Here is a 26621-nt window from a genome sequence, read left to right on the forward strand (position 1 = left end):
TTGGCTTCTGCAGGTAACTCAGTCATCTTCACCTTCATTTTCCTGTTTGTTCATAATCTGGAAAAGAAAAACAAGCTTTCCTGCTTTTTCAGGTCCCAAACAATTTCTCAATTTGGAATGAATTAGTCCAAAGGAAGAAAATATTCTTTCTACACCAGCAGAAGAAGCTACTGCTGTTAAAAGTGAGATTATCACTTCAACAGTCTCTGAATCCAAGCGCTTAAGTGACTTCCACCAGTTCACTGGTGTGACTTTCTTTAAAACATCATCAGCAAACATATTTCTTGAATGGTCCACCCTTAGTTCTGAAGTATATTATAGTTGGCATTATGGAGGGATGATTGCCGGATGTCCATATCATAGCCAGCTCCTCTTCTTCAGCAGTTAAGGTTTGACCCTAGTACCGAGTATTGAGAATATTTGCAAGAAAATGAGCTGGAGATAGTGCTTGTCCCACTTGTTTTTTTAATGCTTGTAATTTAACTCTGTCATTGCATATTTCTCTTTTTAAGATCTCACTCAGTTCCTTCCAAATTTCAACAGCATCGTCAATAAAACAGCTCTTTCCCTGCATTTTGTTCAAGGCTACAGAAATAGGCTTCAGGGTCCTCAGCATGTGCTCAACATTCTCTTCAGCCCAATGTTGAGAACTTTGGCTGTGACAGTGCCATCTATTTATTTTTTCACGACTTTGCTCACAAACTGTCATCAGATTAGGCCAGTTCTTGATATAGTGCTCAAAACCGTCCACTGCTGCGTTCCATCGCACGTCTTGTGGGAGAGTTAGCTTGGTTCCTCCCACTTTTTTCAGAGCAGCTGCTGCGAAGTGGTTGTTATGGAAGTATTTTGCAATTTCAACAACATTTCTGGAACACTGAAGTCTTTGGCTAGGAGGTGCATCAAATGAGCACTGCAACCATATATTATTAGTTTGGGACTCTCTTCGCTTTCTTCTAAATAATTTCTTCTCATCTTGGATGCATTTGTGACCAAGCTGCATACTAGACATTTGCATTTTTTTTCACAGTTTGTTATAGCTTTTACTGCTACTTCTTGTAAGTATTCTGCTGTGTGTGCATTTCCTGATGTATCAATTGTTTCTGTAAGGAAGACATTCCCTTCTGTTGTCACACAAGCATATACAACAGGATCATTGTGGACATTGCTCCACCCATCAAGACTCAGGTTAACAATTTCACCCTCTAGAACAGCGGTTCTTAACCTGGGGTGCACAAACCCCCTGGGGGTGCGAGACATGCCAGATTTTTTTAGAAGGTAAATCATAGAAAACACAAATTAAGCACAGGCACTTAAGTACAACTACTTTGTTTCATCAAACCTATATACTTATTAACATTATACATTTTGAAATGATTACTGTAATATACAAACAGGTTTAAAGAACTGACCTACTTCAACGATTTTTGATAAGGGGTGTGAGAACATATTTTGATTATTGATAAGGGGTGCGAGGACATATTTTGAGAACCAGAGGTGTGCAGGCTGCAGTAAAGGTTAAGAACCACTGCTCTAGACCTTTTGCACACTGCTCAGTTTCTCTTTCAACACTTTATTTAGCAATTTGCCTGTGACATCTGCTCTGTTGGGTGGACTGTATCCTGATCTTAATGACTGAACCATGTTAATGAAGTGTGGGTTCTCAATCATACGGAAAGGACAGTTTGTTGCATAAACAAACAGGGAAATTTTTTCATCAATTACCTCTTTTTGTAATCTGGTGGTTCTTATCACAAACTTATCTATGGTTGTTTTTGGATGATTGGAGTTTTTTTTTCCTTTTTGCTACAGGTGATATACTGTGGCTATGTGACATACATGATGTGACTGAAACACTATCATTGGCAGATAACTCTGAAACTATAGAAAATAATGGTGATCTTGAAAGTGGATAGTCTTCAGAATCCTGTATGTTGAGGATGGATTCTCCTAAACAAAATAAGTCAATGCAGTTATTTAATTATTATTACCATACTGCTCATTTAGTATTACTCATTGCATTCACTGACACTCTGTACTACTTTAAAGGTGAAATTGTAAAAGGAAGATCTGCCTATTTCAGCTATTTATTTTTTATCACAACTGTATCTAAAATGATAGCACCATAGAGTAACAACTATGTTTTTTGCTCAAACATGAGGATTCAAGAATAGTCAAGAAGGAAGACAGTCAGTCCTTAAGAAAGAAGTATGAAATAAAAAAAAGTTTACCAACCTGAAGATCCTGAATGTTCAGACATGTTCCTTTCATCATCTTCAACGCAGCTTCCTCCTGAGAAGGAACGCTTCTCCTGATGTTGTTTAATTCTGGCAACCAGGCCTTGTATTTCTTTGTTGCACTGTTTGCATTTTGTGCACATGCCTGTCTTACCCACAGGTAGAGGAACTTCATTAAAATATTCCCAAACTGGGTCTCTTTTACGGCCTGTTGCCATTATAGGTTTTCCCTTCTAGTGAGAGAATGGTATGGTAGATCTCAAACCAATGAAGACTACACTTAGAAAGACCTCAAGGCTTCTGGAATATGCTGCTCAAACAGTTTCACTTTTGTTTGTACTGCCTGTCCCTCCCTTCTCACATTTATCTCCAGACTTCTTCTCCTGTCCAGCTATTCCGCCCCCAACAATTTTCTATTCATTGAACTTTTTGAAACTTTGCACTTTTAGAGAGAGGTAGGGGATTGACTCTGTGTACACAAATTTGCAGAGGGAAAATAGGAGTGAGGTCTGTTATTTCTCCTCTCTATGTTATGTATTTATTTAAAAACATTTTTGCTGTTAACAAGCATGTTCTCTCTGGAGATATAAATCCATAGTTTGAGAACTGCAAAACTAAGCATCTCTGATGGTATCTTCTAGGCTGAGCACTGAGTCCCATTGGGTAGGTAGAAAGATTAACCTAAATAATCTATACAGAAGCCCCTGGAATCCCATAAGATTGGGTTCCTAATCCATGAACTATTGGAACTCATTTACAACACTTTTCTTAAACATTACGTGACTATATTGTCTCATACTAAAGAATTAGAATTAATAATCCCTATTCCATGATGAGATATCTTTGAGCTATAAAGTATCTTAATTAAAACTATCTTTAGATAGGTTTTTTCCTCAAAAAGCATTTTATCAAAAAAATCTGATGTAAATTAAAAAATCCAATTTTTATCCACCCTGGCCCGTGGCTTCTCTCAATGGGTTCATTGTACAGCTGATTGCCCTTGATGGGTAGGACCCTACCAAATTCATGGCTGTGAAAAAAGTGTCACGGACCGTGAAATCTAGTCTCCCTTGTGAAATCTGCTCTCGTCCATGAAATCTGGCTATTGTAGGAGGGGGTCAAGGTGTTGCCATCCTTACTTCTGTGCTGCCTTCAGAGCTGGGTGGCCAAAGAGCGGCAAGGTGCAGCTGCTGGCCGTGCACCCAGCTTTGAAGGCAGTGTCACCACCAGCAGCAGCACAGACGTGAGGGTGGCATCATATGGGAGGAGTCATCACTTTTTGCAGGGAGTAGGGCCGGCCTTAATGGTGGGTGATGTGGGCAACCGCTCAGGGCGCGGTGGTCACGCCACCCCGCCCCCCAGCCAGCCCAAGGCCCCTTAACCTCCCGGTGCTGGGCCCAGAACTGGGGAGGGCCAGAGCTGGGACACCCCAGCCAGGGGCTCCTAACCGGTGTCGGGCTCCAGCTCCTAGTTCCGGCTGGGCTGGGGAGGAACGGGATTCCTCTTTTTCTGCAAGGGCCACTCCCAGGGCCAGGTCAGACACACTTCCAGGAAACTCCCCCGGCTGCAGGAAGCTCTGTAGCTGCTGGTTGGGAGCCCAGCTCTGAAGGCAATGCCACCACTACCAGCAGCACAGAAGTAAGGGTGACAATTCCGCATCTCCCCTACAGGGGCCTTGCGACCACCCCCTACAACCCACTTTTGGATAGGACCCACATGGTTACAACATCGTGAAATTTAAGATTTTAGAATCATAGAATATCAGGGTTGGAAGGGACCTCAGGAGGTCATCTAGTCCAACCCCCTGCTCAAAGCAGGACCGATCCCCAATTAAATCATCCTAGCCAGGGCTTTGTCAAGCCTGACCTTAAAAACTTCTAAGGAAGGAGATTCCACCACCTCCCTAGGTAACACATTCCAGTGTTTCACCACCCTCCTAGTGAAAAAGTTCTTCCTAATATCCAACCTAAACCTCCCCCACTGCAACTTGAGACCATTACTCCTCGTTCTGTCATCTGCTACCACTGAGAACAGTCTAGATCCATCCTCTTTGGAACCCCCTTTCAGGTAGTTGAAAGCAGCTCCCCCCTCAAATCCCCCCCTCATTCTTCTCTTCCGCAGACTAAACAATCCCAGTTCCCTCAGCCTCTCCTCATAAGTTGTGTTCCAGTCCCCTAATCGTTTTTGTTGCCCTCCGCTGGACGTTTTCCAATTTTTCCACATCCTTCTTGTAGTGTGGGGCCCAAAACTGGACACAGTACTCCAGATGAGGCCTCACCAATGTCGAACAGAGGGGAACGATCACGTCCTTTGATCTGCTGGCAATGCCCCTACTTATACATCTCAAAATGCCATTGGCCTTGTTGGCAACAAGGGCACACTGTTGACTCATATCCATCTTCTTGTCCACTGTAACCCCTAGGTCCTTTTCTGCAGAACTGCTGCCGAGCCATTCGGTCCCTAGTCTGTAGCGGTGCATTGGATTCTTCCGTCCTAAGTGCAGGACTCTGCACTTGTCCTTGTTGAACCTCATCAGATTTCTTTTGGCCCAATCTTCTATTTTGTCTAGGTCCCTCTGTATCCTATCCCTACCCTCCAGCGTATCTACCTCTCCTCCCAGTTTAGTGTCATCTGCAAACTTGCTGAGGGTGCAATCCACACCATCCTCCAGATCATTTATGAAGATATTGGACGAAACCGGCCTGAGGACCGACCCTTGGGGCACTCCACTTGACACCGGCTGCCAATTAGACATGGAGCCATTGATCAGTACCTGTTGAGCCCGACAATCTAGCCAACTTTCTGTTCACCTTATAGTCCATTCATCCAGTCCATACTTCTTTAACTTGCTGGCAAAAATACTGTGGGAGGTTTTCTTCCCCCGTCCCTCCCCCCCACTCTCCTGCTGGTAGTAGCTCATCTTAAGTGATCACTCTCCTTACAATGTGTATGCTAACACCCATTTTTTCATGTTCTGTGTATATATAAATCTCCTCACTGTATTTTCCACTGAATGCATCCGATGAAGTGAGCTGTAGTTCGTGAAAGCTTATGCTCAAATAAATTGGTTAGTCTCTAAGGTGCCACTACTACTCCTTTTCTTTTTGCGAATACAGACTAACACGGCTGCTACTCGGAAACCTGTGGGAGACCGTGTCAAAAGCTTTGCTAAAGTCAAGGAACAACACATCCACTGCTTTCCCCTCATCCACACAGCCAGTTATCTCGTCATAGAAGGCAATTAGATTAGTCAGGCATGACTTGCCCTTGGTGAATCCATGCTGACTGTTCCTGATCACTTTCCTCTCCTCTAAGTGCTTCAGAATTGATTCCTTAAGGACCCGCTCCATGATTTTTCCAGGGACTGAGGTGAGGCTGACTTTCCTGTAGTTCTCAGGATCTTCCTTCTTCCCTTTTTTAAAGATGGGCACTACATTAGCATTTTTCCAGTCGCCTGGGACTTCCCCCGATCGCCATGAGTTTTCAAAAATAATGGCCAATGGCTCTGCAATCACAGCCGCCAAACTCTCGGATGCAGCGCATCCGGCCCCATGGACTTGTGCTCGTCCAGCTTTTCTAAATAGTCCCGAACCACTTCTTTCTCCACAGAGGGCTGGTCACCTCCTCCCCATGCTGTGCTGCCCAGTGCAGTAGTCTGGGAGCTGACCTTGTTCGTGAAGATAGAGGTAAAAAAAGCATTGAGTACATTAGCTTTTTCCACATCCTCTGTCACTAGGTTGCCTCCCTAATTCAGTAAGGGGCCCACACTTTCCTTGACTTTTCTTCTTGTTGCTAACATACCTGAAGAAACCCTTCTTGTTACTCTTAACATCCTTTGCTAGTTGCAACTCCAGGTGTTATTTGGCCTTCCTGATTTCACTCCTGCATGCCCGAGCAATATTTTTATACTCTTCCCTGGTCATTTGTCCAATCTTCCACTTCTTGTAAGCTTCTTTTTTGTGTTTAAGATCAGCAAGGATTTCACTGTTAAGCCAAGCTGGTTGCCTGCCATATTTACTATTCTTTCTACACGTCGGGATGGTTTGTCCCTGTCACCTCAATAAGGATTCTTTAAAATACAGCCAACTCTCCTGGATTCCTTTCCCCCTCATGTTATTCTCCCAGGGGATCCTGCCCATCAGTTCCCTGAGGGCTGGAATTTTCAAAGGTGCCTAAGGAAGGTAGGTGCCTCTCTTTGATTCTTGCTTGCTGTTTGGCTGCACTCATGAACGTTATGATGGTGAAATTTACCAAAAGGGACCATGAATTTGGTAAGACCCTATTGATGGGCCATGAAGCAGGCTGGATAGTGTTGATGCCAATCTGCCTGACGGTGTCACCCAGATACACACCACAAGTTTGAGATATCAAAATATCACACATATTTATAACTCACAATAAAAAGATGATACATACATATAAATAAACTTATCATATTTAGCATATCATAACTTTTCCACTGATGCCTTACATGGCATATCTTGTATGACTCATTGCAATTTTGTAATGTTGTTATCCATAACATTATAAATGGTGACTCATAGTCCATACAGCGTTACAGCTGTTTTTGTGCATTTTTAATTGAATTTGAATTTCTATTCAAGTAGCACTTGACACAGATTGCAAGTAAAAAATGAATAATTTAGTAAATAAGACATGCATCTTTCACCATTTTCTAACATAATAAAAATTTAAATATTAAAAAATTGCTTAAATAAATGTACCAATATAATGTATCCTCCTGGCTAGCAAAAGATTTAGTGTAAAGGGTACATTTAGTTGCAATTCAACATGTTTTAATGATTATAAGCTAGAGAGAATCAACCTCCTTGATGTTTATTCTGTGATTTTTGAGAGCAATCATATCCCCATTCAGCTTTCGTTTTGCTAGGCTAAAGTACACCTGCAAAATACAATTAAAAGTGATTATTTATATCAAGTTTCAGAGTAACAGCCGTGTTAGTCTGTATTCGCAAAAAGTCTCTAAGGTGCCACAAGTACTCCTTTTCTATTTATATCAAGGTTTCCTGCTTGCTGATTTAAATCACTTTGATTAAAATCAATCCACCTGATGAGTCTTAGGGTCAAGGCACTGGATCAAAACTCAAAAGATCTGGAGTCAATTCCTGACTCTGCAGCAGACTGTCTGTATGACCAGGGCCAAATCACTTCATCTTGCTGTTTCCGATCTGTGTAACAGGGATAATGATATTTCTGTTGTTTGTTTGTCCATTTAGAGTGCAAGTTCTTTGGGGTAGGAACTTTCTTTTCCTATGTGTGTAAACAGTTCCTAGCACAATGGGGCAGGGGCAATGCGCAGAGCTCCCTTCGCCATCCCTCCACCTAGGAGCTGGAGGGGCATGTCACTGCTTCTGGGACCCAGGCGGAGCCAGGCAGGGAGCCTGCCAGCCCCGCTGTGCCACCAACCGGACTTTTAACAGCCTGGTCAGTGATGCTGAGCGGAGCTGCCAGGCAGGGGACTGGTGTGCGGGAGGGTGTGAGGGCTCTGGCTGGGGGAGCGGACACCTGGCAACCCTAGTCATAACCTGGTTATATTTGAAGTAGGAGAGCTGATACTGAAACGCTGCAACGTGGCCTAAGGAAACTTTACGGAAAAGCTACTGCTAGAAAGTGGGGGATGGGATGAATATATTTAAAAACAGCCGGAGGGACTTCAGTTGAAATTAATCCCAGTTAAAGAAACACTGCCATTGTGAAAAATCAGACACTAAGAGAATCCCTTACCTACGTTAAAAAGATCACCTTGGGTTATTAAAAATAAAGCTGGTCTGGGGTGGGGGGGCGGTGAGGCTGGGCAAAGAATCCAAGCTTCCTGTTCACCATTGATGCTGCTTAGTTACATTATTTTGTTGACAGTCAATTTACCTTTCTAGTTCTGGCATACTATTAAAGTGCAGAGGTGCAGTATTTGTATGTGTCCAGCACTGCAGAGACACATTTTAAGGTAAACAAAGTACATATTTTAAATGTTGGTGAAAACATGTCTATTCATATTAGCTTTCATATAAACCCTACGTTTAGGTCCTAAACCAGGGGTGGGCAAACTATGGCCTGGGAGCCTCATCCAGCCCTCCAGACATTTTAATCCGGCCCTTGAGCTCCTGCCGGGGAGCGGGGTCCACGGCTTGCCCCGCGCTGACACTCCAGGCGGGGAGTGGGGTCAGGGGCTTGACTTGCTCTGCGTGGCTCTTGGAAGCAGCGGCATGTCCCCCCTCCAGCTCCTAGATATAGGAGCATCCAGGGGGCTCCGCACGCTGGAGGAACTGCAGCCAATGGGAGCTACAGGGGTGGCGTCTGCAGACAGGGCAGTGCTCAGAGGGGGAACATGCCACTGCTTCTGGGAGCTGCTTGAGGTAAGCATCACCTGGAGCCTGCACCCCTGACCCCGAACCCCGCCCCAGCCCTGATCCCCCTCCTGCCCTCTGAACCCCTCGGTCCCATCCTGGAGCACCCTCCTGCACCTCCAACCCCACCCCAGAGCCTGCACCTCCAGTCGGAGCCCGAACCCCCTGCTGAACCCCAACCCCCAATTTCATGAGAATTCATGGCCTGCCATACAATTTCCATACCTAGATGTTGCCCTAGGGCCAAAAATTTTGCGCACCCCTGTCCTAAACTATGCCCCTTAACAATCTTTTTTTTTTAAGGGGGCAGATGTGGGAGTACAACAGACCCCAGTGTGGCTAAATGGGAACATAGGTCTCCAAGCTGCATGGTGCTGAGTGTCCTCAACTCCTACTGATGTCAGAGAAAGTTCAGTGTTTTGCATCTCCCAGGAGTCCCTGAGTAAAGGCTGCATAAAATGTTTAGAATTTGGCTTGCGATCATCTTGATTTGGAGATACATAATTAAACAACATTTCAGGAGCATGTTGGCTGGAGAGATACAGTACAAGGGCTGGAATTTTCAAAGGTGCCTAAGGGAGGTAGGTGCCTCTCTTTGATTCTTGCTTGCTGTTTGGCTGCACTCATGGATGTTCTTGGCTTTTGATCATGCCACCATAAAGAGGGTGGATGGCGAGAGGCATAATTTAGAGCCACCTGGGGCAGACATCTTATAAATCTGTTTTCCAGGCTTTAGTACAGTGAGTTCTGGGGAGAGCAGGAAGCACAGAAAACATTTTGCAGGCCGTGCCTACCTCGTCCATGGAACATTCTCTATGCACGTCACACCTGTGCTGCTCTTTGCACATTGCCGCTCGCCTGGGGAGCAGACCGGCAGTTCCTATTTTATGTGACTTTTGCTGCAGAGTTTGCATCATGCCCTTTCTCCCTGATGTTGGAGCCGCCTAGCGGAAGGGAACCTCCGGCCCCTATTCTAATAATCATTAATACTTTGTACCTCTGTAGCATCTTCCTTTCACCCCAGGAACTCCACGCTCTCTGCGGCCATGAGTAAACTAATCCTCACAACACTCCTGTTACCACTCCCAGATTACTGAGCAGGGAAGTGAGTATAGAGAATTCAAGAGCCACATTTTCAAGTGTAGCCACTGACTTTGAGCACCTTGTTTTTTGAATACTCAGCTTGAGCGTGCCTCTGAAAATTAGGCCCCAATTATGAGAAGCAGGACATCCTAAAATTGAGACACTCAAAATCAGTGGCTAGTTTTTCCCAAAATGACTTGCCTAAGATCATACAGTGAATCAATGGCAGAGCTGGGCCTGAAACCCAGCACTCCAGGCCATCAAAACCACCGTTCTCATTTACCACATCAAAAATCTACATTAAAAGAATGTTGAGGTTGCAAAGTCAAGCACTCAAAAGTTAGGAAATGCCAGAGTTCAGGTTGCCTGTGCAATATTATTTCAACCTCTTGAGCATATGCATTATGATACAGGCTTTAATCGCATGATCACCTGGCCTCTTTCACTGCACAAGAAGGATGGTGCTCCCTGAAAGAGTAGCTGTTTATTATTTATTTTAACCTCCAATGTGTAGCCCCAGGCATTGTTTACTGTACACCATCCAAACTCTATACTGTGTACAGAATTATTAATGTTGTCACGGGCTTGTCTGTGGCACTGATCAATATTGCATCTGAGTGCTTCACACACATTAACAAATTTATCTTCACAAAACCCCAGGGAGGTCAGAGTGTAGTGTTATGTCCACCGTACACATGGGGCATTTAGTACATTGCATTATACAGCGCTTTATAAGTGCAGAGCATGGCTCCCACTGACTTCAGTTGCAGCCGTAAGGGCTCAGTGCTTCTACAGATCAATTTGGGCACCCAGAAAATTAGGAACAGACTATTAGTGACCATGTGGGAAAAGTTTGGTGTAAGTGACTTGCCCAATATCACATAGGTGCTCAGTGGCATAGGCAGGGAGATAATTCAGTTTTCAGGGCAGCATTCAACTGCCTTAATTTTGAGATCATCCCTTTCTGTTCCTGCAGGCCCTTTCCCTCATTCACTGCATTGCACACCTTCCAAATGTTGCAACAAATGAGGCAGGGCCTTGCAGATAACGGCCTCCTTCAGTACGTAACCCTGATTCTTCCCCAGAGCAAGTCCGTTCTGTGCACTGAATGGAGCAGGGGTCCTGTGGGACAAATAGTGCCTGATCATGTAATTAAAGACGACCATAAAGTAGATGCATGAGGGGGGCGAATTAAGTTAGCATAAGCAGCCTTAATTCTGGCATTTCCTATCTTTTGATTGCTTGACATTGCTGCCTGGACGGTCTTTTAACGTAGGCTTTTTTTGGGTGTAATACACAGATAAATATAAACTATTTAAGGGCATTTTTAGGTGTTTTCCTGGCTCCCTCTGAGCCCTGTTTTCTTAGCACCCCTGCCCCACCTCTCCTTCCAATATTATCCTTAATAATAATAAGCAATACTCACCTACATTTGCCAAGGGTCTTTCTTGCTGCTTTTTGTTACGCTCAGCAATTCCTGACCTTGTTATATAGAGATTGAAAAAATAAGGGACGTCCCTTGTAATAAGGAACTGTTGGCAACCCTAGCTTCAGTTGGACACTAAGGCAATGCTTGTCCATGCTGACTAAAGCGAGTGTTGACAGAGCAACCCCCAAGGCCAAATACCCTCTCTTCTCTTCCCTTCCCTTGACCAGCAATTCAGCTTGTGATTCCAAGCTATATCCAAATCTCCCAGCTCCCCTTGCCAACAAATTGAGGCAGAAGGCACCTAATCTGGAGCCTCTGCTCTTGCCCACTATTTTGGCTGTCACAGATTCCAGTGAGTGATAAATCAAACAAACTTTAATGCATCCTGCGCTTCCTTTAGAGCTTGCCAAAGGCAGCATCACCTACCACAGGAACACTTTGTTTCAATCCATTACTCCCTTCCCTCCATCCCCCGCTTCCACCAGCCAATCTCTCCAACCACACTACCAGCAACCTAGGTGGGGGGAGGGAAGCCCCTTACAGTATTTCCCACTAAGCTTGTTCTGAGGAATGGCAGAACTGTTTTAGCTGAAATTTTCCAGAACTGTTCAGTGTGAGGCAGACTCCTGGCATGGAAAATTTCAGCCCAGATGGTTAAAGTCTGGCAAAGGTTTATAAACAACTGAAAACAGGGACTTAGAATGGAAAGTGTTGGATAACCTTAATGACAGGTGTCTGCATTGCTTATAAGAGTTTATATTTCAATAGAGGTTTCAATCCATTTGGGGCCCCATTGTGCTGGGCTCTGTACAAATATACAGTAAATGCTCCAGTGGTGATAATGGTAAACAAAAGTGAGTAAACTATCCTTAGCTGGGGAACATGGAGTTTAGTTTGCCCTTGAGTGCACTCCTGAAATGCTCCAGGGCGCTTATAGTCTAAAGAGTAGACAGGTGGATGAAACAAACAGTCAGGGGACAGGAAGGATGGTGAAAATAGGCGGTTTAGCAGCAGGATGATCATTCCTCCCTGCTTTTAGTCTCTCTTACCACGAGATGGTCCGTTCCGTCGTCAGAGCCAGTCCTTGGTCTCTGCATCTCTTCCTCTCACTGTAATACTTTCTGTTGAAACACCATCACTTGTGGATTTCTTACTTTCTACTGCTACCCTGTCCCCATTTCCTACAAACTGAATGCATGCTTGATCCATGGATGTGATTCAGTCGCTGAAGGCATTTAAACTAGGAGCAACAGCTACCTGTCTCTTGTTTAGAGTGTGGACTTAGTGGCAAAACAGTACTGGTGTACTAGGGGGAAAAAATCCAGTGTATTTGCAGAGGACAGTATAAAGCAACTAGCACAAAACAGAAAGGCCATGATCACGGCTCAGTGGCCACATTGTAGGGCCAAGCACATTTGGGAATGACGCAGTCATGCGCGTGCTGGGACTGCCTTGTATGATTTCACAGAGCAAAACAGCCAGCTTCCAGCAAAAGGGAACCGAATGAGCATGGAGATGTTTCCTGGCGTTTGTGCAGTCATGGGGGTAGGTAATAATTTGGATAAGTGGAATGGTTTGGTTGTTAGTTTGCTGGTTAAGAATTCTGGAGACAGGGTTTTGTGTGTGTGTGTCTTTGTGTTTTGGCTTGGCATTTTCCCACTAGTAAGCAGTCACTCTATATTTAGGAGAAAACATTCTCTAGCTCGACCACAAGATATAGGCTGATGCAGGAATTACTGGGTGGAATTCTCTGGACTGTGTTATACAGCAGGTCAGACTAGGTGATCATAATGGTCTCTTCTGGCTGGAAAAATCTATGAAAAAAATGGCTGTCGTCCAGAAAAAATCCACCGTTCTAATCTGATTCTGTAATATGGCCAGAAAAGATCACTTGGGTCAAACAGTCTGACACCTTTTCTGTGCAATATATAAAAGTTAGAGATGGAAAAGACCTGTTACGTCTTCTGTGGCAGAGGTGCTCAACCCTTTTTTTGAATCACACTCCACTTTCGGACTTTTTTTAACTTGGAAGCCCCCTCTCTTCCCCTCTCCCTCCACCAATAGTGAGAAGGACACTGCAAAGATCTGTGCCAGGTTGCAAGACCACTGACTCGAAGGCTCACCGTGCCCTCTGAGGAGATTTGACATGACCCCTCTCTTCAGAACCTTTGTTCTCTGGTATATATCTGTGCCATTCCCACTCATGTTTTGCACTGTTATAGCATCATTCATTTTAGGAGCTTAAATGCTTTACAAACATTAATGAATTAAGTCTTGCAATAGACCTGTGAGGTAGGTAGTTATTATTATCCCCATTTTACAAATGAGGAAACGGAGGCACAGAGAGGTTAGGTGTCTTCCTCAGGGTCACACAGGAAGGCTGAAGCAGCACCAGGAACAGACTCCTCCGCTTCTTGCTCCCAGATCTATGCTTTGACCAGTAGAAAACGGTTTAACTCGGCTGTGTCATGTAGACCTGCAGTGCTGGGTAAAAGTTGAAAGGAGGGGTGATCTTCCAGTTAGGGGTGGGGTGGGCTGGGCTGGGATGTAAACAATCTAGATTCAGTTCCCAGCTCTGCTACAGATTTCCTTTATGACCTTGGGCAAGTCGGTTTCTCTACCCTGCGCCTTCAGTTCCTCATTTGTGAAATGAGGATAATTCTTCCTTTCTCCCACCCAGTGTCTGTCTTGTCTGTCTAGACTTATCTCTGCAGGTTGGGGACTGGCTCTTACTGTGTTTGTACAGGTAGCAGCAAGGCACTGTAATAGATTTGTCTTAAAAGACACAGTTATTTCTATCTGTTTGATTAAATAATATTATTCATGGGTTTTCCTGCTCAGTGTTTTCATCCCGTGCCTGGCTACAAATCTGACTTTAATGTGGTTCTGAACTGTTCCAGTGAAATCCTTGTTCTTTCAGCAGGTCTCCCTTCTAATCCCATATATGGTGAGTTCAGGCAGTGACAAATGGCAAACTCCACCTGACTCTGCAGTCTCCATCTCTCGCTCTCTGTCTCCCCGTCACTTTGACTGTATAACACAAAAATGCAGCGTTTCCCTGATGAGCAGCCAGGATTTGCATTATTCTCTTCCAGTAAAGGCTGGCTGGCAGCACTATGGAAAACAGAGAATCCACACAAGCTGGGCAGAATCCCAACATAGGCTGCTGTACCTCAGCGGGAGTATATCCAGCGAGAGCTAGAGAGGGCTCTAAACATTGAAGGTAGGGAGAGAGGAAGCCAAAGAAGCTAAACGTAAACAGAGCTGAACTCAAAAACCTCAGACACCTTGTTCTGTAGTTAGGGCGATGATAAATTATTAGGGAGGGGTTGTTTCTAAGTAAGTTTGTTCATGGCAGGTGCTGCACTGACAGCCCAGGAGACTGAAGTCCCCTCCATCCAAGTACCAGGGCTGCAGCCATGTATCTATTTATCTTAGATACTTATACCCCCCTGTCATAGGGCACACCTGCCCTGTAGCACCCCCTGCTGGCCAAGGATGGTGCTGCAGGCACTCCCTGTCTCAGTTTTCCCTCCCCACATAGGTGGGAGCTGGTGCTATGGCTTAATCCTCTGGTCAAACTTAACCCTTTCCAGCATAGCAAAAGTCCAACTAAAAAATCCCAACAAACAAAAGGGTTCTTCTGCCCTTCCACGGCTTCTTTAAGTTCAACCCACCCTCTGCACCCTGTTCCCAGCCCTTTTCTGGGCTTTCCGCTACTCAGGTATAGAGTACTGGTTCCCCCTGGAGCACCATTCTCCTGCAGCTCCAATTCAGGACTTTCCACACCAGACTGATGCCCTTTTATTGGTGCAGCTGGCTATTGTATCACCAGAGCCCCCATAGTCCTGCCCTTTCAGGCTGGGAAGCAGCTAATTAATTATGCCAGAGGTGGTACTGGCCCCACCTCCCTTTAAAGGGACCAGTCACTCTCTGACACCCCATCACCATTGTATCTGAGCAGAAACATCTGTTAGTCCTGTGTTGATTAGAGGCTGAGTCCACAGAGTTATTTCCAAATCCCATATTTATAACCGCCCCCCACGAGTTCTGATCAAATGTGCAGAAACTGCAAGACTGCTTGCCTTCAATGGAAATCCTCTGCCTAGTTTCAGAGACAGCTACAGAGCATGTCCAGTAACTACTACACCCCTCCTCTCGGTATCTCTGGGCTCCTCTGAGTTTCCCTGCATGTGTGCAGAGACATGGATTTTAGTTGACTCCTTTGTCTTTCTCCCCACTGCTTGTCTCCCTTTTTTTGGACTTACAAAATGAGCATCAAACGGTGCAGTATAACGTCCACGCAGCGATGCCAATTTACACCAATTGTGGATCTGGCTCAGTCTCTCCACCCCATAATCCACCATGGAGTGTCTTGGTGTGTATGGATCTGTCTGTCTCTCCGTGCCTCATGCAAAGTGTTAAGCACCCTCAAGGTCTATTGAACTTTGGGAGTTGGGAGTTGATGGCGCTCAGCCCCTCTTAGGATCAGGCTCTAAGTATTTTATCTTGCATTTATTCAAAGGACAAATACATGACCATTCGTAGGAAGCTCTGTTTATTCTAGGTGTTTATTTTAGTTGGGTGGTTTTTAAATCTTACAGCCCACCTATTGGTGTCATGCTTGGAATGGAAGATCAAATCCCTCTCCATCTTTCAAAATGCCAGCTTGCTCAGTTTTTTTTTAAATGAGGACAGGGAAGTTGTTTTTAAAGCTACAGCAGCAATCATAGAATATCAGGGTTGGACGAGACCTCAGGAGGTCATCTAGTCCAACCCCCTGCTCAAAGCAGAACCAATCCCCAATTTTTGCCCCAGATCCCAAATGGCCCCCTCAAGGATTGAACTCACAACCCTGGGTTTAGCAGGCCAATGCTCAAACCACTGAGCTGTTTCTTTAGCATGTCTCACCCTGTCCAGTATGGGTGGCGGGTGGCATAGGCAGGGAAAGGCTATGCCTCCCCAAACAGCCTGTCATGGCCAGGGCCGGCTCGACAGTTTTTGCCGCCCCAAGCAGTGGAAAAAAACTGCCGCCGTGGATGGCAAAAGGGAGGAGCTGCCGCCAAATTGCTGCGGCCACGGAAATGCTGCCACCCCACGCACTTGCTTGGAACGCTGGTGCCTGGAGCTGGCCCTGGTCATGGCCCTGTCCACATTCCACCCCTGGGAATTCCCCTGCCTGCTTCCAGTTTCCCGCCCTTTGAGACTAGGGTAGGCAGGCTGGGGCCGGTGCACACAAGGCCTGGGGCTGGGGGCGCTGGGGCCAGCCTCCCACAATGGCGTGTTCACCCGCTGCCCATGCTGTTCAGTCTTGTGTCTTGCTGCCGTCTCCCATTGGATGGCTGGCCATGCTCTCAAACTTCACACGGCCAAAGCTGAACTCCTCAACTTCCCTTCCATGACCTCCTCCTCCATTTCTGCGGACAACACCTCTGTTCTTCCCCTCATCCAAGCCTGCAGCCATGGGCTGTGTTTGATTGCTCCCGCTTCTTTTCCTCTGCGTAGCCAGGACAGAACCAAGTCCTGTAGTTTCATCCCTCACAATGGATGGCTGAGCTACAACCTAGTCACCCCCCACCTCGAATACTGCAGTGTCCTCCTTTCGGGTCCATCTAACACTCTGTCCCCCGCACCTCCATCCATCCAACATGCTGTTGTCACAAAACCAGTTCACTTCAACCATGCCACCTTGCCCTTGGACCTGTTATGGCCTGGGATGTAGGCAGTCTGCCCTAGTAGTCAGAACAAGAGTCAGGTCTAGTGGGTGGAGCAGGCGTCCAGGTTGGGGAAATGAAGCCAAGGGTCAGCCCCAGAGTCAACTGCCAATTACCAGAGCCAGGGGTCAAGCCAGAGTCAGAACCAGGCATTGAAGCTGAGAGTCAGAGCCTAGGTCAGATGCCAAATGCCGGAGCCAGGGGCCAAGCTGGAGGCAGGGTCAGAGAGCACCGATCACTGAGGATTGGAGGCAAGGTGTAAGGGCAGGAGGAGATGCAAGGATCAAGAACAGAGCAGGAGCACAGTGGGAACAGGAGCCAGGAGCAGAGCAGGAGGCAGGCACAAGCAGGGTCCAATGCAGCTACAAGAGGCAAACACCTTGTTGCTCAGACAAGCAGCCAGTTCCTTCTTCTGGCTTAAGGAGCGAGGTTGGACCAATTAGTGGATCGGGTGATCCTCCCATCAGAGCTTCCATGGGTGGTGCCTTGGCTGAGGTTATAGCCCTAGTAGCTTCTCAGCCCGCTCAGTTCCAGTATCCATTGGATGTGGCAGCTGCCTGGTGACTCCTGGGCCTGGGTTCGAGACCCAGAACATCACAGAGTCACTCTCTCCACATTGCACTGCCTCTCAGATTCAAATATCTTGGCCTCACTTTTCAGGCCCTACATCAATGCAGGCCAAGCATAGGCTTCAGAGCAGGTCTCCTTTTGTGCCACTCCACAGCAAGGTGGGTTAGTCTGTGTTTTCTCTCTGCAAGAACTTACTAACACTCCTAAATCATTAACTGCTGATCTGTTAGACGGGGGTAGGGAGGGAGTCTCTCTTTGGAGCAGAGGTACCAGCCTCCCTCTCCTGGTAGCTCCTCTGGCTGGTGACCGTGACCTCTCTCTGGTGTACTGGCTGGGAGACACAAAGGAGGAAGTTCCTCACGCAGTCAGAGGGCTGAGGAAGAGGCATGGATCCATGGAAGGCACCCATAGATGTTTTCCCCACAGGATCAGGGGAACAGTGGGTGGCACGGGAGGCGGCTGGTGGGGGAATGGCACATATCCCGCAATGGGGGGAGGGTAGTTCTGAGAGTGCAGGGCTTGAATATCCATATTCCCCCTCAGGGTACCCCAACAGTGCCTGAAATGCTTGTGCTTACATGGGACAGGTTAACATCCTCAGCATGGATGCCATTGTGCTATTTCTTCTGAGGGTCATATCTAGGGTTGCCAGGCATCTGGTTTTTGACCAGAACACGTGGTCGAAAAGGGACCCTGTCAGCTCTGGTCAGCACTGCTGACCAGGCCGTTAAAAGTCCAGTTGGTGGGGCTGGCAGGCTCCATACCTGGCTTCGGGCAGCTCCCGGAAGTGGCGACATGTCCCTGCGGTTCTTAGGTGCAGGGGCAGCCAAGGGGGCTCCATGCACTGCCCCTGCCCTGTGCACCAGCTCCGCAGCTCCCATTGGCTGGGAACCGCAGCCAATGGAAGCTACGAGGGCAGCACCTATCCATGGAGGGAGCGCATACCACGCAGAGCCACCTGGCCACCCCTATGCCTTGGAGATGAGGGACATGTCTCTGCTTCTGGGGAGCCCCCCAAGGTAAGTGCCACCTGGAGGCTACACCCCTCATCTCCTCCCGCAGCCAAACTCCCTTCCACAGCCTGCACCCCCTCCCACACCCCTGCCCTAGCCCTGAGCCCCCTCCCGCACCAAAAATCCCTCCCAGAGCCTGCACACACACCCCCCGCAACCCTGCCTCAGCTTGGATCCCCCTCTCACATCCTGAAACCCTCATTTCTGGCCCCACCCCAGAGCCCACACCCCCAGCTGGAGCCCTCACCCCACCTGCATCTCAAACACCTGCCCCAGCTCGGTAAAAATGAGCGAATGAGTAAGAGTAGGGGACAGTGAGCAACAGAGGGAGGGGGAATGGAGTGAGCAGGGGGTGGGGCCCCAGAGAAGGGGTAGGGCTTTGGAGAAGGGGCAGGGCAAGGGTGTTCTGTTTTCTGCAATTACACACTTGGCAACTCTAGTCACCCCGGTGCGTCAGCCACTGCTAAAGCCCCAGGACTGGCTACAATGGGAACTGTTTGTCAGCATCTCTTGGACCCTGTACTGCAGAGAGCGAAAGAAGCTTCATCTTAGTTCAGGTGGTAGAGGCCCATATTTCCGGAGCAGGGAGATCTGGGTTCTTTCCCTGCTGTGACGCTCCAAGTGGCCGCAGTGCCTGGCACAGAGACAACAAGTAGCCATGGATTTGTTATGGTATTATTCCTAACAAAACAAATGGGAGGAAATGAGATCGCAGAATCCAAGACCAAGCGCAGAATCACATGTGACAGATCTGCAGCTAACAGGCCCTCGCTCAGTCTTGTGCTGAGATTTTTCCAGGCTGACAGCTAGAGACGGGGAGTGAGTCACTGCAAGCTGTACAGGGGAGTTGCGATGATGATCTGGAACAGTCGGTCTGCAGGAATGAATAGAAAATGGCCTCCAATTGTGAGGGCTGGGAGTCTGTGTGAACTCAAAAAGAGTATAAGAGTCTCTAAAATTGGGAGTGTTTTCACCTCTGTCATCCCAGGCCGCTCCTTAAAATTCATATCTGGCAATTTAATCATCTGACACACCCAAAAAGACCGACAGATATCTTTAGCCACAATAAAGACACTTCAGCACAATAACCAGAGCCAGGCACCTCTAGGGGGTAGAAATGACACGAGATCGTCCGTGTTGTCCAGGGAGTAGATGTTGATAGTCATGCAGATTACAGCAGTGTAAATTGTTTGCAGAGCTCTCCAATTCTTGGATCTGGCCGAGCTGTGCTTGCTGCAGGACCCAGGTCACTTTCACAGCTGCCTCATCTTGGGGCCAACTTGGCTCCTGGCAAGAGACACCTCAAGGCTGCTCTTAGTTGCAGCTGGCTGTCCACAGCCCAAAGGGGCTGTTACAGCACCCACGGATTGCTGAAGTGCAGTGGTGCTCTGGCCACGCCCCTTTCCCCAAACCAAACCCCCTTACACCAGGAGCAGGGGAAGGTTTACATAGTGCCAGTTTTACACTCTGCCAGAGGAATCCGCAGGGAACTGATTAAGCCAGCTTTATGGCCCTGCTCTAGTGATACAAATGGGCCCTGTCTAATCTGAGGATCATCCCTGTATCTCAGAATCAGCTCTGAGTTGTGTCTTTATTGCTTGATTGTCACCCTGCCTATTAGTCCTCTAATAGGACTCTCGACATGTAATATTAAAGATTAACATGGGAGGGTGAGGAGTGGGAGCCAGGGAAGGCACACAGGCTCAAATTTTACAATCTGGCAACGCTGCTCCAAAATCGAGAATTAGGCACCTAAATAAAAGTGGCTGGATTTTCAGAAGTGCTGAGCACCCAATCCCATCCCCGCTGAAGCCAGCAGGAGCCATGGGTGCTCAGAAGCTTTGGGTGGTAAAGTAAAACTGGACTAACATGCTGCTGTTTCACACTGTTTCAGAGTCTAAAAGGTGAAATGGACAAGATACTAGAAGCTGTGATGATGTCTTCCTACCCCAACAATGTGAAACAAGGGCTAGTGAGACGCGTCATAGAGGCAATAAAGCAGCCCATGGACAGCGAACAGTGCTGGTCCATGCTAGAACTCTCCACCAAGCTGTACCTCATGGGTGACACCAAGTTTAAGAGAGAGATCGGCAAAGAGGTTTTGGAAGTTTACGGCCACTACCACCCGGAGGAGTTTGAGGAGTTCTTCAATGTCCGATTCCTCCTGAGTCTCCTCCAGGAAGGTTACGGGCCTGCGGGGAAAAGGAGCCTTTACGTATTAGATTATATCCACCTGGGACTGCAGTTCATCTTGGAGAGCCCATCAGCTAGTGACATTTTCAGCTTGCTGAGGATTGAAGTGCTCCGCAAAGTCTGCGAGCGGCCTGGGCCCAAGCAGTGTGCTAAGATCAGTAAGCTCTTATCCCAGCATCCTCAGTGTGTTCCCACAGGCAAACACCAGACTTTGTTTTGCCAGCAGCTAATACGGTGCATTGGGCAGTTCCAGTGCATCTCAGAAGGAGAAGATGACATCATGGAGTTTCTAGACCACGTGAACAAAGTGAGCGGACTGTTACAGAAGATCTGGAGAGCTCAGACTTCCTCCATTCTGCCATCCTTGAAGGAGCTTTTCACTATCATTTCTTCGACAGGTAAAAACAGTACAGTGTGTTTTCAGCCGTGTGCTACTAATGAAATAGAATGTCTTACATCAGGGGCTGGCAACCTTCAGCACGCTTCCTGCAGCTCCCATTGGCCAGGAACAGCGAATCGTGGTGACTGGGAGCTGTGGGCGGCTGTGTCTGTGGACGGTCAACATAAACAAAATGTCTCGTGGCCCACCAGCGGATTACCCTGATGGGCTGCGTGCCGAAGGTTGCTGACCCCTATCTTACATTTTACACTGTCCGAAAAGATCTGGCATTTCAGGAACTTAATAAAACAGATACACAGTTGCACAGGCGATAATAAATAGGAAAGGGATCATCTGCTACTGAAATGCAACAGTAAGTCCACAGCAACCCTACCCAATCGTTTAGGCCAGGAAGTGAAGAATATATTATACAGTTGAGACTGCAGAGGAAACTTAGGCAGAATTTTAATTACGCAAGCTGAAATTTGACCAGCGTGCTGGTGTAAACCAGTGATATAGCGTCCAACTCAACTGCAGGCAAAGCCAGTGGAAAGATTGCCATTGACTACAGTGGGAGGTAGAGTGAGTCTTTAAAACATTTGATGATGTCTCCCTCTAGTGGCCAACCTCAGTGGGTCTGCTACTTACTGATGGCTAACGATGTTACTCCTTCAGTTCAAGTGGGAAGGGCTTGTGCTTTCAGTGCTGAAGCTGTCTGGCTTTAGCCCTAAATTCCATCTCCAGTGTTCTCTGTGATGTCCATTAAGCCATGCTATGTGGTAGAAGTGATTGCTCAGTGCTTGTGGCCCCCACTGAGTTGTTACAAAAGCACTTGGGGGAGAATTTCAAAGGGTAGTGGGGCTCCCAATTCCCTGTTGGCAGTAAATGCCCATTCTCCACTCCCACAAACTCCAGTGCGAGCTGGGCATCTCTCTGCCCTGGGTGCTTTGGAACCTCACCCTTGGCCTTGTGCCTTGAAGCATGCCCCAGGGGTGTGAATATCCTGGATCATCCTGTGATGGGGCCCCCCTGGGGTGTAACCTGGAACTGGGGTACTGCTGAGCCCTCTGTTTTACCAATCTTGGTTCCCTCTCACACTGTGACATTGTGACAAGCTACAAAGCCCCCCAAGCTTGCCCTCACACAAACATTCACAGGCAGGGGGCACACCCAGCTGTGTTCATGAATGCTCTGCCAGTCACTGCATGAACCAACAATAGAGAGGCTCCAGCCAAAATACCCCCAGTTCCCCAGCCTAAGACCCCAGAGCTGTACCGTCCTGCCCTGGTCAAAAGCCTGACCAGTATGAATTTATTACCCAGTCCGCCCCACCCTTGATGTGAAGAGGACTATGCACAAGCCTTTGTTAATTGAGGGTTTTCCCTACACTTCAAGCAAACCACACTGTTTTGGGTAAAAAATATAAAATAGATGTATTAACTACAGAAAGATAGATTTCAAGTGCTTATAAGTGATAGCAAACAGATCAAAGACGGTTACCTAAGAAATAAACACTAGATGGGATTTCAGTCAAGCAGTGTCTTACCCTGTTAGATAGTATAAACAATCCAGTAAGCTTCCATGCACAGGCAGGCTTCCTTCTTCCCTGCCTGGGACCCCCCTTCCCCAGTTCAGTCTTTGTTCCACAGATGTTTCCAGGTGTTCTCTGGTGTGGGAATTGAGTCCCCGTGGTGATGTCACTTCCTCCTTTTATAGTTTCTTCCATATCGCGGGAACCCCTTTGTTCCAAGCCAAGTTCCCAGCCAGTTTGTGGAAAAATACATGTACAAAAATTGCGTTCAGTATCATGTGATCTGGTCACAAGCCCTTGCGTGCTCCCGATGAGTTATGGCGGCCATTGTTCACAGGATGACTGAAGCGTCCCCAGGACAGTTCATCAGATGAAGATTAGCTTTTCTCATGGCTCATTGTCTTTGTTGATGGGCCATTCAACTTGAATAGGCCATTCACAGTGTGCTCACAAACTGTATGTAAAGCTTTATGAGTATTACCCAGGTACAACCACATTTAAAATACAAATACATAGTTAATATTCATAACGCCAGATAAAAAAATGATACATTATATAAATATGGTTTGCTGAATATCATTATCCTAACTTTTCCATAGACACCTCACAAGGCATATCTTGTACAAGATGCATCATAATCATATTACTACGGTGAATATGAGGTGCAGAGTGTCACACGTCCCATTGGAGGTTATAGAGAACGAGTAGTGTAAAGCAAGCATAGAAAGAGAATTTGCTTGCATAGGGATCTAGGGGTTGGGACCATATAGCCAGCTGTTAGAAAAGCAATAGCACACTCCAGGGGCTAGCATTCACCTGCCCCTCTTTCAGCTATGTGCCTCACAAAGCACCCAGGGTGTCTGCCACAACCGCGTGCCTTGTGTGCCGTTAAGAACATAGGAACTGCCATCCCAGAACAGATCAGTGTTGAGTCGATGGAGCTATGCTGATTTAGACTAGCTGATGAGCTAGCCCTTTGTGTAGCTAGAAAGGATCCGACCTTTGCCATAGAGACAGGATAATGTAAATCGGATTTCCCAGCGACTACCAGCTTTAATGCTGTCCGTTCTTACTAATATCTTGCAGAGGAGCAGGAAGCTCCATCGAATGCCTTGGCCAGCGTGGTCCAATACGTTCCACTAGAGCTCATGGATGGTGTCATAAGAAACCTAACCAACGATGACAGCATAACGGATATGCAGATGATGACGGCGATCAGTAGGTAGGAGATGTGGGGAGGTACCGGTTGCTGAACATCCTGGAAGGATTCTTGCTGTGCCTCAGGCCAGAGAAAGACCTGCCCAATAGCTACATTCAACCCTTCCTAGCAATTTCATCCCAGGACTCAGGTTTAGGAGCAGAATGCTCTTTGCTGGTATCCTAGTGTGGTACAGCCCTAGTGTGGAGGTTTGAGGGGTTTGGGGACAGGAGAATTTTGCTATCCCTCCTCACTACCCTCCAACCATGCAGGACTCTGGGAGTAAGACCAAGATTTTCACCAGGGACTTGTGATTTTTAGGTTCCCCACATGAGACCCCTTAAAAGGGCCTGATTTTCAGAAAGTGCTGAGAACCTGCCCTCTGAAAATCAAGTCCCTTTAAGGTGTCTCAAGCTGGGCACCTGAAGTGGAGTCCCTCAAAATCACTAGGCACTTTTGAAAATCTTGGCTAAGGTGAGTGCAACTGCCGGTGCTTTGGATCTTTATTTAACTGCGTGACACATCCCTTGAATGCCTGGCTGTGAAAATGGCTTCAGCCTGACCTCAGAGCTGCTGTTTTCCCTACGGGGGCTATCAGGAGGGTCTGGGCAGCACAGCTGGCACTTCTGGAGCAGCCGTTCCCTTCTACCCAAGCTCCTGCGAAAGTCACAGCTATAGAACAGGGAGCTCCACATACTTGGAAAGCCTGGAGCACGGAGGAACTACAGAAGGCGGTGGGCTGGTTAGTGATCAGTTGGTGACATAGCTCAGGTACTGTGTAGCACCCAGATCCTACCCCGATGGATGCATTAGAACTACCTAGCTTGAGAGAGGTTATAAAGGGACACCAAAGTTGTACTGTCTCCCATTTCCTGCCTGCAGTTGAGCTCCTGCTGACCCCGGCCAGCATACAAGAGTGCTTGTCTGGTCTGTCAGATTCTCTCTCTAATTGATGTCCAGCATTCACTCAGGGTCCCAGCTTTGCAGTATCTGGGCTATATGGTATCTGCCTATATCCGGGCAAGTTGACTAAATAGCAGTTGCACAAGGGGGGGAAAAAAAATCAATCTTCCTAGCTGTGTTTATTCCTGAAATGGATTCCAGGCTCCCTTCAGCCAAAGTCTGTATGTAGCATAAGGCTTACAGCAGCCAAGGCTGAAAAGAACAAAGGGTAGAACTTCCCTGTATGTTGCCTGGACATGCTTTTAACTCTAGTTTGCAGATTACATGGTAGGATTTAGCAGAGCTATCTCTTTTGGTTGATCCAGTAGTGGAATGAAGGAGGGGCTGGATGGGTAAAATGCCAGAGGACCTTTTTCTCCTGCAGGACAGTGGTACGGATGTGTCCTAACTTGATGAAATGGAAATTAGCTGTAATCTAATGGTGCTTGGCTGCCGTCTAATGGTGATCGGTGGTGGTCTCAGTGCAGATTTTGGCATCACACAAGAGGTAGCCGCCTTGTTAACAGACTCAGTGGAGATGCCAAGGAGTGAATGAGCTGTGGAGGCTTTGATCCCTAATCGCTTCAGCACCCGTTAACCCGGGGGCGGGGCTACTCAGGGAGAACAAGGGTTTAAAGAGCCAGCTCCTAAGTGACCAGAGGAGGTAGAGAACAGGGGCAGCTAACAGGGCTGAATGAACATCAGGCATTCTAGAGGTGGTCCTTCAAGGTCAGGCTTGGGATAGAGTCTCCTCTCTGAGGTCACCAGCCTCCTCTGCAGGCCTGTGTCCAAGTCCCAAAACTCCTCCCTGTCCCAGGTTCCTTGAGCAGGCTTGGCCTAGGAGAGTCTTCATCCTCTGGGCTCCTCAGAGAGGCTACTTCCTGCTTTCCTTTGATACCCACATTCACCTTGTCCTTCAGGTTGTGTGTGTGCTCTCATGAGTCCAAGTACAAACAATCCTCCATAAAGGGCAGGCTGAGCCGGTTCCCTTAAGTGGAGCTGGTCTTCTCCCTGGCTCCCTATGCAGAGCATTAATCCCTTCCCTACCTGTTTTAGAGCCGCGTGCGTCCATCCCATCCCAGGCTACATGTTGGGAGCTAGCACTGTTCACTGGCATAGCCGTTATACCTGGACTGTGGAGAAATAAGAGGCTTCCACATATACGTCCCTTCCACCAGCACAAAATTATCTTTGACTTGCTGGGGTGGGGTTTGTTTTCATAAAATCTAAAGTGATCCAAGTCAAAGCGCGTCTGTATTTCAGTGCCGTTTCCAATCCCCATGGTCTTTTCTTTCTTTTCATGGGGAGCTAATCCCAGATGCCGCTGTGGACTCTAATCGATAATTCCACTAAGAGCATCTGCTTCCAAAAATAGCCGTCGCAAAATCAATTGCCTCTTTCCTTTAAAATCCTCTGTTACGATGAATGATTACTCATTGTTACCGAAGCATTAAGCAGAGCTTGTGAAATGTCATTAGGCTCACTTAGGAGCCAGCGGAAGTTTTGGTGGACTGTTTATAAATTGATGGCACTCCAGAGAGCTTCATTAACATCATTCTTTCTTCGAAATGGAATTACTTTGAAAGTCACATAGAGGGTTTTTATTTTTGTGCATGGAACCATCTAGCTCAACACATAGCAAATATAGTAATAGTTTACATGTGTATACAGCCCCTTTCATCTCAGAATGCTCTAGAAACTACATACATAGCAAAATCTTTCCGTGATGGGTGAAGGCAGCCACCTCTGGGGTGGGAAGGTTGTAGCTAGGGGATAATCAGCACACAGTACAATAGCAAAGTTGGAGTGAGGAATGGTATATTTTGGCCAAGGACATTGGAGAGAAATGCCTCTTACAAAAATTGTCCTTGGATCTTCATTACCTGTAAGGACTTTTGTTCCTCTGGTTATACAATGCAGTTCAGTGGATCATTTCTATCTCTGTCCACATAAGTGTTTCTTTGTGGCTG

General features: G+C 47.1%; 1 protein-coding gene across 1 annotated transcript in view; it reads left to right on the forward strand.

The window, feature by feature from the left end:
• USP35 (ubiquitin specific peptidase 35) overlaps positions 1-26621 on the forward strand; it is a 63965-nt gene that overhangs the window by 6247 nt on the left and 31097 nt on the right. Inside the window, exons 2-3 of the mRNA XM_084617611.1 lie at positions 20303-20999; positions 23598-23733. Of these exons, the coding sequence (XP_084473737.1) occupies positions 20318-20999; positions 23598-23733 (818 nt within the window). The 5' untranslated portion in view covers positions 20303-20317. The remainder of the gene's footprint in view (positions 1-20302; positions 21000-23597; positions 23734-26621) is intronic.

This window comes from Lepidochelys olivacea (assembly GCF_965140295.1).
Source record: "Lepidochelys olivacea isolate rLepOli2 genome assembly, chromosome: 1".
In the NCBI taxonomy this organism is placed as follows: domain Eukaryota; kingdom Metazoa; phylum Chordata; order Testudines; family Cheloniidae; genus Lepidochelys; species Lepidochelys olivacea.